General features: G+C 38.2%; 1 protein-coding gene across 1 annotated transcript in view; it reads right to left on the reverse strand.

Moving 5' to 3' along the window:
• ASTN2 (astrotactin 2) overlaps window positions 1–15268 on the reverse strand; it is a 1124306-nt gene that overhangs the window by 734348 nt on the left and 374690 nt on the right. The window contains exon 6 of the mRNA XM_072631748.1: window positions 1389–1535. Within this exon, the coding sequence (XP_072487849.1) occupies window positions 1389–1535 (147 nt within the window). The remainder of the gene's footprint in view (window positions 1–1388; window positions 1536–15268) is intronic.

The raw sequence follows: 15268 nt of genomic DNA on the forward strand, positions 1-15268 counted from the left end.
CAGCTGATGAGAAGTGGGAGAGGGTAGTATTGGGGATGTTACTTTAGAAAGAAGCACATTTTAAAAGTATATACATTTTTAAGGGAAACACAATCCTATTCCTTTCAAGTGCTTTCAGGAAATCCTAACTAGATTAAGAACTGGGTTGCCCAACACAAATTTCTAGGGGATCTGCTTTATTGAGTACATGAACATGATCAGCAAAGAGAATCCCCTTTTGGGTTTCCAAATAGAAACTTTAAAATTGCTTTAAAACTATTTACTCATAAGTAGTTCAACAATTACCCCTATAACCTTGCTTCCATTATTTGTTTCCTTACCAAACCCTTTCTTAATGGTCATGCAGAATGTAAAATCTAGTCCAAATCATCAGTTTATTTGTACAACGGGAGAATTCAATCTTCAAGGTCCTTCTCAACTCTAACATTTGTAGGTTCTTCAGATCATGAAGATTTACAGATGAAGGGGTATTAGATATAAGCTTGTCTAGGTGTTCTTTACCTTTTCTGTGTCCTGGCCCCTTTGGACAATCTCATAAAATCTGTGGGTGCCTCAAAAATACTGTTATTAAATGTTCGAAATAAAGTTCATAAGATTACAAAGGGAATCAATTACATTGCAATGCAATTATCAAAATATAAAAACAAATCAACAGCCCCTCGCCCCAATTTAGAGACATCAAAAACCACCGATTTATTCCAGTCTTCTCATTTAACAGATAAAGAAACTGAGGCCTCAAGAGATAAATGATGGCCAAGAATTTGAACCCAGGTCCTTAAGGTAATATGACATAAAATGAAACAAAACAAAATAATCACCACCACCACAACTCCAATGGGATTGGAGTCAGAAGAGCTGAGTTCAAGTCATCTCTGGGATACTTATGGAAAGTATGGGCAAGTCACACCTGAGCCTTAGTCTCCTCACTTGTGCAATGGAAAGATTACACGCACAATTAGCCTAATTGTGTTCTGAAGGAAGCACTTTACAAATCTTAAAACATGATTTTTAAATAACAGTTGAGCTAATGATATTCAAACTATGGTCCTCTCTAGCTCTGACACGCTTTGTTCATACATTCCAAGCTCCAAGGTCACTTCTAACTCTGACATTCTGTGTCCTGTGGCCGAACATTCTATTTTTTTCTAAAGTCATTCGCAGCTCTAATGTTCTATAATTCTAATCACACATTCTCAGTGAATGGCTTTGCATCAAGGAGGCTTTGATGGTTCAGAATCAATTAAAGCAGCTTTGTTTTTTTCTTTTGTGAATTGGAATCTCAAGATTGGGTCACACATAGAGAACACTTAACTACTCTTAGCTGAAAGGTGTTATGGGGGTTCAGGACACTGTGGCTGCCTTAAGTACTCACTGCTTTTGGCTCTTACCATCTGCGATGAAGTGCTCTGGCACATGGAGTGTTACCTTCACTGTCAAGGGGCAGGACAGCTGATTCCCACATACCATGGCCAGGACACAGGAGCTCACTGCAATCAATGTGAGGGCTGTCTTGTTCACTGGGCTTTTCAGCAGACCTGAAAATCATCAAATAATAGTTTTATCATATACAATGACTTACTAAGGCACAAATGACAGTGGAGATATTTTGAGATTTTTTTTTATATATTAAAAAAAATTAATATGCAATGAATGCTCCACTAGCTAGTGAGTCTTCCATACCTTTAACTATGTGGACATCAGTACTCCTAGGACCTTTTGGCTTTGCTGTTTGTTTGTCAACAAAGCTGAATACACAAAATAACTTTATAATTTTGCTCTAGAAAGAGAAATATTTAATGGGCAATACCAGAGTATCGAAATATATGTTATAGGGTAATTCATGGTTCATTAATGAATATATTAATCTGCTATAAGTTGAACTACCAATCACAGGTATATTTTTAGCTCAACAACATGTAAATATTTTGAGATTTTAATAGCAAAGTTTGAAAATTAGAGGAAATCATCAGTCTCGAGTTTAAATCAGAAAATTCAAGTTATCATAATCTCATTGGATTTAGATTTAGAAGGGACATTGGTGATCCGTCTCCCATTTTACAGAGGATGAAACTGAGGCCCAGAGAAAAGTAATTTAATCAAGGTCACAGACAGTAAATAGAAGAGCTAGGATTTAAATCCAGATCTTGTGAATGTAATTCAGGGGCTCTTTTACTTCTAAAAGCCAATTTCCCAAATATCCTGACGAGATGGGTTTTATTATGTCAATAGCCAAGTATTTATTAACAACATGAATATGACTGCTGTGTTCCAAGGACTGGTACTTCCATCATATAGTCACATTAACCCAGAGTTTCATCTGCTTCTGTGTAGAATGAGCCTCCCTACCCCCGCTTTCCTTTTAGATAGACTTTTATCAAGAGTAGGAAGAGATGTTCTCAGTGAATGGGATATTGAACTCCATTAGTGTCTGTATCAGACACAAATGGATGTCATTCTGTAACATCACAAGATGCATTTGGCTCTGACTTACCTTTCTGAGGGCACTTTCTGCAATCTTGGAAAGCCTATCTAAAGTCTAAGGTTCTGTTTTTCTTTTTAATCTTTTCTCTGTGACAGAGTGGCTGTATCTATACATCTATCTTAGCTTCATGGAGAAGAATAAATTCAACAGACATTTATTAAGCACCTACTATTTGGAAGGCCCTGTGCTATGTGTTGTGGGAAATTTAAATATGAATAGGACATGGTCCTTTTCCTTAAGGAGGTTAAATTGGTTATTGGGGCAGGGTAAACATACATACATAACTAACAATATAATGAAATAATAGTACTGGGTAACATTTATATAACACTTACAATGTGCCAGGCACTGTGCTAAGCCCTTTATGGTTATTATCTCATTTGATCCTTACAAGAACCCTGGGAGGCAAGTGCTACTAATTAAAGATTGTAAATGTATGAGAAAAATACAAAGGACTGGGATATTTCGCTCCCCACCCTCCTTGTAACAGGGGAAATAAAGCAAAATTTCTTAGAGAAAGTAGGATTTTAATTGAGTCTTGAAACATGGGGAGAATTTTAACAAGTATATATGAGCATTGAAAGGCCTTCCAGGTTTACAGGATAGTGAGGACTAAGGGAAGAGGGACAGAAAAGATAATGGACTACGTGGGGAATGGGATGAACACTACTTTGATTATTGAAAAGCAGAGTTTTGGCATTGGGCTATGGTAAAATTTACATTGAATCTGGAATCAAGAAATCTAGGTTCAAATTCCAGCTTTGGCACAAAGCTGTTATATGACTTTTGGCAAAACAATTAACTTTGTTGGATCTTGATGTCCTTAGGTTTAAAATAAGAATGGGGAGTGGAGTAGGAAAGATGATTTCTTAGAGAACATAAACCCTAAGAATTATGGATCACAACCAACATTTTGGGACAAAACTTAAGATATATATGAAAACATAAGCTGAAGGGCAATTTTGAAACCCTTTTGTCAGATATCCCATATTTTAAAATGGCAAAATAATAGTCCCATGATCAATACATTGTAATGAGAGAGACCCCTATCCAAAATGAATAGGGAGTAGGCTTGTCTGTAACCAGACTGATGAAATCCTTCTCCCAGAGAGGCCAGAATTGTAGGATCATAGAATGTCAGAGATAAGAGACCATAAGTGATCATCTATTCAACTTCTTCATTTTACGGATAAAGAAACTGAGTCCCATAGGAGTGAGATAACTGTCCCTAACATCCTCCCCATCTCCAATAATGCACAAACAAGAATTTAAATCAATATTTTTAAATTCTTATTTCTATACCCCACATCTCCCAAACTTCCAAGATTTAGCTATACCATCTTCTTCCCCCAGCACACAGAATTAAAGCAGCAGGGATTCTCATAAGGAGAGGTTATGCTGCCCTTAATGACCAGTCCTTTGTATCCATTCTGAATCCAGTCAAACTAGTATTTATTAAGTGACTACTATGTGCAAGGCACTGGGCTAAGGACTAGAATATAAAAACCACCCATCATTCTTTGCATAGCTGTTTATGAGCTGCTTCCACTAAAAATGAAATGGCAGATGGAAAAAAGAGAGGGATGGAATAAAAGAAAAAGGTGTTCATTTTCTTTTTGATCAGCAATTTATCCATCACCCGCTTTAAGGAAATCCAATTTTCTATGGTTTATCCCTAAAGAAAGGAAGCAGAAAAACACAGAGATCTAGTCTAGAACACACAGTAAACAGATGTCCAGGGAGTAGCTAATCGGTCCTGTAAAGTTACCAAGGCAACGGCACCTGGCTGTGACCTCACAGTGGGAACAGGAGTAAAAGAGCACACGTCAGGCAAATCCAGCCCAACACAAGTCTTCTTGCCTCAGGGAACAGGCCAGCATGCTCAATCCTCATTGGGCACTATGCTGAGGCTTAGAAACAAATACTGCTGATGATCTATGTTTTCCAGGCTTAAGAGGCCCCAGGACACTCTCAGCAGCAACCAGTCAGTTGGAAAATAAACATTTATTAAGCACCTACTATGTGTCAGGCTAAGCACTGGAGAGTCAAAGAAAAGCAAAGTACAGTCTCATCTCTTGAGGAACTCACAGTTTAATGGGGGAGATAACTTGTAAACAACTGCGTACAAACAAACTACAAAAAGGATAAATTGGAAATCATCAGTAGAGGAAAGACACTAGAATTAAGGGAGATTGGGAAACACTTTTTATAGACTTGGGCATTTTACTAAGACTTGAAGGAAGCTGCAACGTAGAGATGAGGAGGGAGAATTCTAGGAATGGAGGACAGCCATTGAAAATGTCTGGAATGTCTTCTTCCCGGAACAGCATGGAAGCCAGTGTGAACTGAATATCAGATTAGATGTGGGCATATAAAGTGTAAGAAGAGTAGAAAGGAAGGGGAGGGTTGAATGAATGAATAAGGAATCTGAATGCCAACTAGAGGATTTTATATTTAATCTGGAGATGACATGGAACCACTGGAGTTAATTGAATAGGGAAGTGACATGGTCAGAACTATGCTTCAGGAAGATGACTTTGACAGTGGAGGGGATGATGGACTGGACTGGTAAGAAACTTGTGGCAGGTAGACCAAACAGCACAGTAAGTTACTGCAATAATCCAAAGGTGAGGTGATGAGGGCTTTCACCACGGTGGTGGCAATACCAGACAAGAGAAGGAGGCATATGTGAGAGAGCTGGCATTATGTTGAAACTTAGAAACAAATACTGATGATGCCCTATGTTCTTGGGATTAAGACAGGTCTCCAAGATCCTTTAAGAAGCAACTAGAAAGAGGGAAGAATTCACAATCCTGTCGACAGGCTGCCCATGATAGGGAAGGAGGCAGAATTCAGTCTGAGTGGGAAGCAGAGGCCCCATGAAAAATTCCAAACTGCAAGGGAAGCAGAAAAGTGGTCTAATCAAATTCTACACTAGAAATTTGGCATAAAACAAACCCCTGAATCTTAGCTCAGCTCCTTGATAACTCTGAAGCCTCAGGCAAATCACCTCCTCTCCAAGGGACTGCTTCATCATTTATAAAATGGAGGGGTTGGACTAGAGCATCTCTGTGGTTTTTTCCAGCTCTAAATCCAGTAATTGTACGATTCTAATTCCTATAGCTGGGAAAAATGAATATTCAAGGTCCTCTTTTCTTTTTTCTTCTCCCTCCTCTCCTCAATTCCTCTCGAAACAGCAAAGAAAGACTGAAAACGCATTGCTTTGGAAATTCAACTAGAAACATTTCCACTTTGTTGATACATATGTTGTCTATAATTTTAGGTTTGATTGATTCTCCTTCTGGAAATGCCAAGTTGGAAGAACAGAATCCATCATATTTCATTTGAATTCAGAGCAGAATGAATCACATTTTATATTGAGAAGTAGGAGGTATCTCAACAATGGGTCCCATTCTCATGAGTCCCTTCTCAGCAGAAAATTCCCATGTGCTAAATCCCTATTGATTGAGTTATTCCAAGTAAATGGAAAAATATATATTTATCCACATACACACACAGCCATGGAATGGTAGCCCTGGAAGTAAACTTATGAATCATCTATTATAATTCTATAACTGAAAGCCAGAAAAAGGAAGTGACTTATCAAAGGTCACATAAAACCCAACAGACAGAATCACAATTCAAACTCAGACTGTCAGAGTCCAAATACATTGCTTGTTTCACTCTACAATGTTTATCCTAGATTTGACACTGCTGAGGATAATTCTTGGCAGGGATTTTAAAAGACATTGAATCTCTAAGTGGAGGTTTGATTTCACCGAAGAAACCTTGGACAACAGGAGTAGATTGAGGCAATAAGTTCCTTTAAATACTCTTGAGAAAATACAGATTAGAGAGGGCTGGGTGGTATTGTGGAAATGATATAGTGCTTTCCACTTTTCCATCTGTTTCCTAATGAAAATGAATACAAAAACAAAACCATCTTTTTAATATCATATGCTGTCATGTGAATCAGGGCAACACCATAGTCTCCAAAAAAAAAAAAATCTTAGTGACCCCTGCCTTGCTTTGATCTCTAGTAGCTACATATTCCTTGCCCCCTATATTACCTCTTGTCAAGTTTATGACCCTGCTTCATTCCTGTCAATAGCTGTGAGTGCCATTTGAATGGAGTTTTAAAGACTGTGGGTGGGAAATCAAAGGTGAAAGAGGAAAAGGAGAGATACTTCAAGCCCAAATCAATGCCATTACCTTCTAAGAAGCCTTTCCAGTCCTCTCTATAGGTCATACATTCTCACTCAAACCTCTCCTAGAAATTTGGTTTGTACCTCTACAATAAGCTTATTCAATGATACACACTTAAAGTTTTCTGTGTTTTGGGTCTCTTGCCTGCTTAGACTGAAAATTCCATAAGAGCAAGGGACGTCTTATCAAAATTTTACGTATCACACAGCACCTAGCACAAGGCTCTGCATAGTTAGGTATTTGATACATGATTGTTGAATGAGAAAATAAATGAACCAATGGATTAAAAAAAAAATAGCTCCCTTTTAACTGTCCTGGATGGCACTGTGATGTCATACACTGTGGCAGCTTTTGCATCTTCACTTTGCTGATAATGGAATAACGTACATTTTGTGCATGGACCTTGCTCCTGGTAAGTGGCTTCTGGTAGAAACTATTCAATTGACTTTACAACAGGAACTTTGTAATTTTTCCAGGTGCATTATGGTAGGTTGCCTAGATATACCAAAGGAAGACTCAAAGGTGTCAGTTAAACTAAACACAACTGGCTCAAAGGGGCAAAGATGATAGCCAAGATTATCTGTCAAGAAAGACTATCACAAGGTTCATATTCTTTGCTTTTACATGAATTCTCATTTACAATGAGAATTCTAGTCCATTATTTCTTCTGAGTACTTAAGATTCTCATTTCCCCTCTGATTTCTATAGGGCTTTTGTTGCAATACCCTAACCAGGCAAAGGATTCTCTCTATATTTCCACATATTTTTTTCTGATCTTTAACCAATCCTAAGATCTTAAAGCTTTGAACTAGAAAGGGCCTGGGAGATCATCTAATCAAACACCCTTAATTTACAAGAGGAAAACTAGTCTCACAGTACTTAAGTACCTCGCCCAAGGTAAGGTAGGAACTAAGTAGCAGAGCCCAGGTCTGTTATTTCAAATCAAGTGCTCTTTCTACGGCAATTAACAACATCTCTGCCCCACACTTCATTTCTTAGCAGAACATAACTTTCACCAAATTACCAAACTTCCTATTTGGAGGGCACTCCCAAAATTGCCTAGTCCAAATCATACCTGAATAGATACCCCTCTCCCCGAAAGGCAATCATGTAGTTTTTACTTGAAAATTTCAAGTAAAAGTGGATTTCCACAGTGTCCTCAGGCAGCCTATTGGAGAGTTCAAATTATTACAAATTATTATTTCTTATATTGAGCCTAAATCTGCTTTTGTGATTTCTTACTCATTATGCTGGTTCTGTCATCAGGATCCAGCTTCCATTTGAAAGTAACTCTCATGTTTTCCTACCACCCATCTAAGTTTTCTTCTTCTCTAGGCTAGAGTAGTCACTTATTCCTTCTCCCTATTTGCATATGAATAGGCTCCAGTTCTCTCACCATTTTCATCTTCCTCATCCAGATATGCCTTTACTGGTCAATCTTTTCCAAAAAGACCATGTCCACAATGAAAAATAACACTACAAATGATGTCCACTGAGAGATATAGACTCTTATCTGCCTTGCCCTGGATTCTTACTTTGTTACTTCAGTAGATATGTAATCTCATGGATGGGGGTTCTCCATCCACTGGTACAGATCACCACCAATCTATCCCTTCTCATTCTATGGCACTTATGTCCATGGAGTCCCATAAATTGTCTATGGAAGTGCCAACTAACTTTCTAGGGGTCTCCCATTAGAACTTTCAGCCTTACGTCAGCTCCAATTGGGCACATAGGCTCTCTCAGTCATTTCTTCCTTTCAATAGCTCAATCCCTTTCTATGACTCTTCTACCTCCTTTGGCTGTTAGACAATTCTTTGATAATGTCTTTTATGTAGCTTCTGGCCATAATACGTCTCTTAATAGGACCTAACATAGGTTTGGTTTTTGGCTGCCACATCTTCATGGTTATAATAGACACTACTCCAAGAATACCTGAGCTTTTATTAGAATAAATATATCTTTCTCTTGCTCTTAAAGCAGAAGGACATTTTTCCTGTTTTCTAATCTATCACCTTTTCTTCAGACCACTAACAATTCCACTTAAGCACTTTTTCATTGTGTTCAAACATTCATCTGGAGATAAACAGCTTTGCTATTAGACCTCTCAAAAGGGACGAATAAAAAAAAATAGAGGAAAAATGTCTTATGAAGCATACTTCACTGAAATCTCCAGTGATCTGACTTTCTCTCTTTCATTCTAAAGCTTACTGTGTAAAGGTGTTCTTTTATATACGTCTTGTGTTTTTTTCTTAATCCTAACCAAGAAGATAACAGTTCTAGGCCTAGCTTAAGAGATATTACAGATCAGAATGTACACTAATTATTACAGACTGGGAAGTGGTAAGATGTGATAGAAAAAGCCAAGGGAGACCTAGGTTCATGACTGCTCAGTCAGTAACCTTGGTAGCATGACCTTGGGCAAATCCTTTTAGCTCATATATAAGGAACCTCTAACAGCATAATCAAACAGGTACTGCAGGTAGAGTGAGAGGACTGAGTTTGAATTCTGACTCAATTGAATGCTAGCTTTGTTACCTTAGGCTAGTCATTACTCATCTCTAGACCTTAGTTTTATGATCTGCAAAATGGTTGTATTGGACTAGATTTATTTTAGAGGTCATTTTTTTTTTTTACCTCTGTGGTTCTATAAAATATGATTCAGTTTCTCAGTGTAAGGCACTACTCTGTTGTCCTCTTCTCTTTCCTCACAAGTCTTCCCATCATAGAAGTCCCTGAGTGACAAAGAAAACCCCATAATTGACTAGGTTTCTTTATATATATTTTGGTTAACAAATGAATACTGAATGTCTTCAATTTAACTGGTGTTTGTTCTTGTTTCACATGAAAGACCCACAGATACTTCTAATGACACTTAACTATAATAGAGAGGGTGAATGAAATGAACACATCTAGAATGTTAGATTAGCGGAAGAGAGGAAAGAACATCTAGTTCAACTTTTGCATCTGATAGACAAGGAAACTGGGTCCCAGACTGGGTTAAGTTATTGGCATAAATCACAGTGGTATAGCTGGGATTCAAACTCACATATTTTGGTCTTTGGATTGGAAATACAAGACTCAAATTGTTGGAATGATAATAATTCAGAATAATTCAAAATGTCTAAAGAGATAGAAAACAGGATCTATGATGAATTCTATAGGAATCAACATTTAGCAAGGAAAAGAAAAAGTGAAGGAATTTGATTAAGCTTTGAGTATATGGAGGAGATCTACAGGAAAATTCTGATGAGCTGTTGTACCAAACAAGAGGCTTCTGACTTTGATTAAGACAAGAGAAGTCTAGGCGAGGTATGAACAGAAAATAAGAACAACAAAAATAACTGAACATTGCTCATTAAGGGGCCGAGGATGGGGACTGAACTTGTGCTTTTATTGATATGAAGAACTCCTGGAAGAGGGAGCTGCCTCTAAGAAAAAAGGCTGGGAACTCACATGCAATTAATGGTAGTTGCCTAGGGTGTTGAGAGAATAAGTGACTTAACTTGCCCAGGGTCACAGAGCCAATATATGACAGAAGTGAGACTTGTGCCCAAGTCTTCCTGGCTTTTATTCTCTCTCTATCCACTATACCAAAGTGCCTTTCTAAGAAGGTTAATAGTGAAACGTGCAACAAAGGGAAGCTATATATTCCCTATGAGAATATTTTTAAAAGGAAAAGAAATAACCACTTGTCCTGATTGCTTAAAACATTCGCATGCCAGAAGGCTGGAGCCCAGACTGGATGACTTGTCATGATCATCGAAGTTTAAGAGTGGCAAGTTCCAATCCATGTTCCAGGTCCAGAATTCTAGGCCCAGACCTAGAATACTGCATTCAGTTGTGAGCATCATAGCACTGGAAGGGCATAAGTTGGAGAGTGTCCAGAGAAAGGTAACTAGCTAATCAACTCTTCAGATACGTGTTTGGGGAAAGGGTGAAGCCCCTGCCATAATCAGCAACTTGATACTTTGTACATGTTTTGTATTTACATATATGTCTACATGTTGTTTCTGTCAACAGAATGAGTTTCCTCGAGGGAAGACCTTGTTTTGTTTTGTCTTTGTAAATCCGACTATCAAGCACAGTGCCTGGCACAGAGTAGGCACTTAAGGAAGGCAGGTTGGATTGAATGGGGATTATTCTTCCATGTCAAGATTGGTTGAAGGAATTAGAGATGTTTCACTGACCTAAGAGATGATTAAGCAGGGACATGATGGAGGCCTTCAAATATTAAGAGGTATCACATAGAAGCTGAATTATATTTGACCCTAGAGGATAGAATATAAAACAATAGGTAGGAGTTAGTTTAGGTATAAGGAAAAACAACAATCAGAGGTATCCAAATTGAAATGAACTGCCCTAGAGGCGGTGGATTCCCCCTCCCTGGAGTTATTTAGGAAATAGCTGGATGACTACTTGTTGGGTATGTTGCTGAGGCAATCTATTTTTTGGGTCATGGTTGGAAGTAGATGACTACCGTAATCTCTTTCAAATCTAAAATTTTATGTTTTGATGACCTTGTTTTCCCTGGGTCTATTCTGCAACAAGGATTTTTGTAAGGGGAGAGAGGACCCCTCCCAGATGGAGCAGAAGCTGGGACCTTAGGGCAACATCACACAAGAAAACACTACGTAGCATCATTACAGCTGAGATTCTGGGGAAATTTCAGCAACAGTTCCCTAAGTAACAGTAACTCAGGCACCAGGCACACCTGGTCAATTTCTTGTCTCTGTCTCTGTTGTTAAATTTATGAAAAAGCAATAATAGTAGCAACAAAATAGTGCGTGTTTATATATAAAATGCGATCACTTGAAGAACTGTGAGTATTTGAACAGAACCACTACTAAATTTTACAAGTATGTGTTGTGTGCTTAGATGTAGATATAGGTATAGATATGTACTGAGCAGCCAGTAACAGGAGCTGTGGGAACCATAACGAAGAATGCTTTCCTCCAGTTCAATCTTTAATCAGAATCTGACATTAGCAGTCTTGTTTGGACACTGGTTTATAAGCAGCATGCAATGGAGGAAATGAAAGCCAGTTGGGAAAACACTATACCACAAGTCAGGTTTTCCCCAAAGAATGCCCACCTCAGTCCACCCCACAGTGCCTGATAAATTTCCCAAAGATTTGCATTAGGAGGGTTTTCTGTAATTTCTCTCTGCTTCCCCACTGGAAACACGAGGTTGAAAGTATTTATTTGATTGCCCAGAGAATGTAAATACGCCAGTGAGTGCCAAGGCTTGGAATAGCATTAATAATTTATTCAACAAATCACATAATGTGCATTTGTGATACATGATTTATAACCTCCCACTAACTTCTGTATTTACCCACCTGACTTCTTCAGACATGTCAAGGGCTCATGTTTTTGGTTTGGAGACTAAAGCTATTTCTGAATGGTAGAAGTACAAAAAAGAATCCTAGAAAATGTGCTCAGAAAACAGCACAAGGGCTTTCTTTCCCAGAGGAGATCAAAGTGTTCTTTCTTTTTCCCCCTTTAAGAGCAAAGAAGAAAGACTTTCCAACAAACAGGTCTGGGTCAAAAGTGAGTAGGCAAGATTTCCTAATTGGTAACATTTCTGATGGATTAGGTGATGGATGCTGTGAGAAGATGGTGATAAATATCTGAATAGGAGGATGGTTTAACATGGGTGGGAGGCGTGGGTCACTGGGAGTTATGTTTTACTTTCCTGTTTGCATACCCTGTCTGATATTCCCTCACTTGTGGGTAGAGAAGCTCTCTGAAAGCAAAGACTTAGGAATGAAACCTACAGGTGCAGTATGAATATCACAATAACTCATATCCATGTGGTTTTGATAATTATGGAGTATTTCTTCATAGCAACGAAGGCCCAGAGTCAATTGACTTGTCCAAGGTAGACACAGCCCAAATTTGAACCTAGGTCCTTTGATGTAAAATCAGATGCTCTTTATATCCTGTCACATTATGAAAACTTGATTTTCTGGTGTGGAAAACAGACTCATTGCTTTATATGATTTGAAAAGAAATCCTGCAGACAACAGATGTAGCTACAGTCTACCCTGGGCAACTAGGTGGCATAGCTGATAGAGCGTCTATCAGGAAGATCTTGCATCATCTACTTAATAGCTATGTAACCATGGGCAAGTCATTTAACCCTGCTTCTCTCAGTTTCTCTCAGTTATCTGTAAAATGAACTGGAGAAGGAAATGGCAAACCACTTGAGTATCTGTGCAAGGAAAACCCCAAATAGGATCATGACCGAAATGAATGAACAGCCACAATAACAAGAACAACAGTTTATTTTTGTTAGCTGATTTTGGGGGGTCAAGGTACTATTTCTTTATAGTTTCTTGTTAATGGCTGTTTTTAAGACCTCTCTGGCTTATAGCAAATGTCAATGGTAACTATTGCTCTTGGGAACAGCAACCCTGAGGTCTTCCCTCCCACTTTGATTTTTTTTTCTTTCTTTTTCTAATTAAAAGGGTCATCCCCTGACTATTTCTTAAAGGGGTCTATTCATTGAATGGGCATTACATCACTCTAAGTGAAAAAGGGCCAAGGTCTCCCATTGAATCCTGGGCCATCTCCAGTCATCCTGATGAATATCTGGTCACTGGATCCAGATGGCTCTGGAGGAGAAAGTGAGGCTGGTGACCTTCACAGCCCTTCCTCACTCAAATAAAAGTCATGTCATCAGCTCCCTGATGTCATGGTCCTCTTCGAAAATGAAGGACAAACACAACAACAAAAATCCTTGTTTTGAGATCTTGCTCTCTTTCCCACTGTGCTTTTGCATTTGTTATATATCCAAATGCCACAGTAAAAGGTCTTTAGGTCTTGAATTAAATTAAAGATTAGTAGACTCAAACAAAGCTAGACAAGATATCAGACGTTCATCCTACACCCAAGTAGGAATCTTCTCTATAGAATGCTCAGTAAGTGGACTATCAACCTTTCCTTAAAGACTATCTGTAAGGGAAATTCAGCATCTCCCAAAGCAGTGTGTTCTTCTAGGAACCAACCTTAACCATTAAGAGACTTTTTCTTTTTCTTTTTCTTTTCCATTACTGAATGCTACCTTTCTGTTCACTGCCACTCACTGCTCTTGGCTCTGCCTTTTGAGACCAAGTGGAACAAATTTAAGGTCTACTCAATACAACAATCCTTCAAATACTTCATGATGTTCATCTCAAGACCTATCCTCAAATCATTCATTGTCTTCAATTCCTTTATATAATCATTATATAGCATTGCTTTCAGTCAACATTCCATCACAGTTGCCCTTCTCCGGGCTAATTCCCTTTCCATCCTGAAATGAGGTCCCATGACTTAATAATGATATCCCAAAGGTGGAACAAACAGGTGAGGATAAAGAAGGACTTTATACTCCTTCAGGACTTTATACTTCTCTAAGTTAGGTTTAAGATTCAAAATTTCTGAGGCATCTTAACTCCCTAAGATGCCAACAGGACACTGTCGCTGAGGCCTCAGAATGGTATTTGATGAATTGAGTATTGTTTTCTATTTAGATTTGACTAGTAAAAATGCTTATTTCCTTTCTCATTTCCTCTTCTGAAGGGATGGGAGACTATGTGTGGAACACTGCATATACTGTTGATTTATTGTTGCTCATTTGTTTTGATCTTGTCTGACTCTGTGTGACCCCATTTGGAGTTTTCTTGGTAAAGATAATGGGTTGGCTTCTCCAACTCATCTTACAGATGAGGAAACTGAGGCAAACAAATTTAAATGGCATGCCTAGGGTCATGCAACTAGTACATGTCTGAGGCTGGATTTGAACTCATAGAGATGAGTATTTCTGATTCCAGATTCAGTACTTTATCCACTGAACCAAATATTTGCCCATTCTGTTGATTATCTTTGCTGAATTATTTCTTTCTTTCTCTTTAAAAAAAACATTTTTATAGGGAACAGCTCCCTGGGAATGTAGGGGGAAATAAAAGTGATATAAAAATGAAAATGTTTCAGTTGAAAAAATTATGGATTTCAAACCAGAAGACCTGATTTCAAACCTTAGCTCTGCCACTTACTACTACCTATGTGACTTTGGGCAAATCCTTCTGGCCCTAGTAGAGTAAGGGGTTTGAACTAGATGACCTCTAGTATTACTTTCTATAACCCAATAAAAATTTTAAAACAAAAATTGAATTCATTGCTTGAAAATAATTATAATGTAGGTAACATCCAGATGTGATGGAAAGAACACTGAATAAGGGCCTGTCAACCTGGATTCTGGTCCGAGTTTACAACTAATTAGCTGGGTGACCTTGGATAAATCACTTGGCCTCTATGAACCTCAGTTCCTCCACCTATAATATGGGGATAATTGCTTATCACTTACCCTTTCTACTGCACAAGTATAAATGCTGCTCAAATGATGTAACATATGAGAAAGTGTTTTGTAACTGTGAAGGACTATATAAATATGACCTATTCAAAACTGCCAGCCCCTTTTATCATATTTTATATAGCATTTCAGTAAATTCTATCTTATTATAAACCAATTCTATACTCATGGAGGGGGAACAAAAAAGCTAGCCCTTTGCTTGGGCATTATAACAGACTAAAA

Source organism: Notamacropus eugenii, chromosome 1 (genome assembly GCF_028372415.1).
Source record: "Notamacropus eugenii isolate mMacEug1 chromosome 1, mMacEug1.pri_v2, whole genome shotgun sequence".
Lineage (NCBI taxonomy): Eukaryota > Metazoa > Chordata > Mammalia > Diprotodontia > Macropodidae > Notamacropus > Notamacropus eugenii.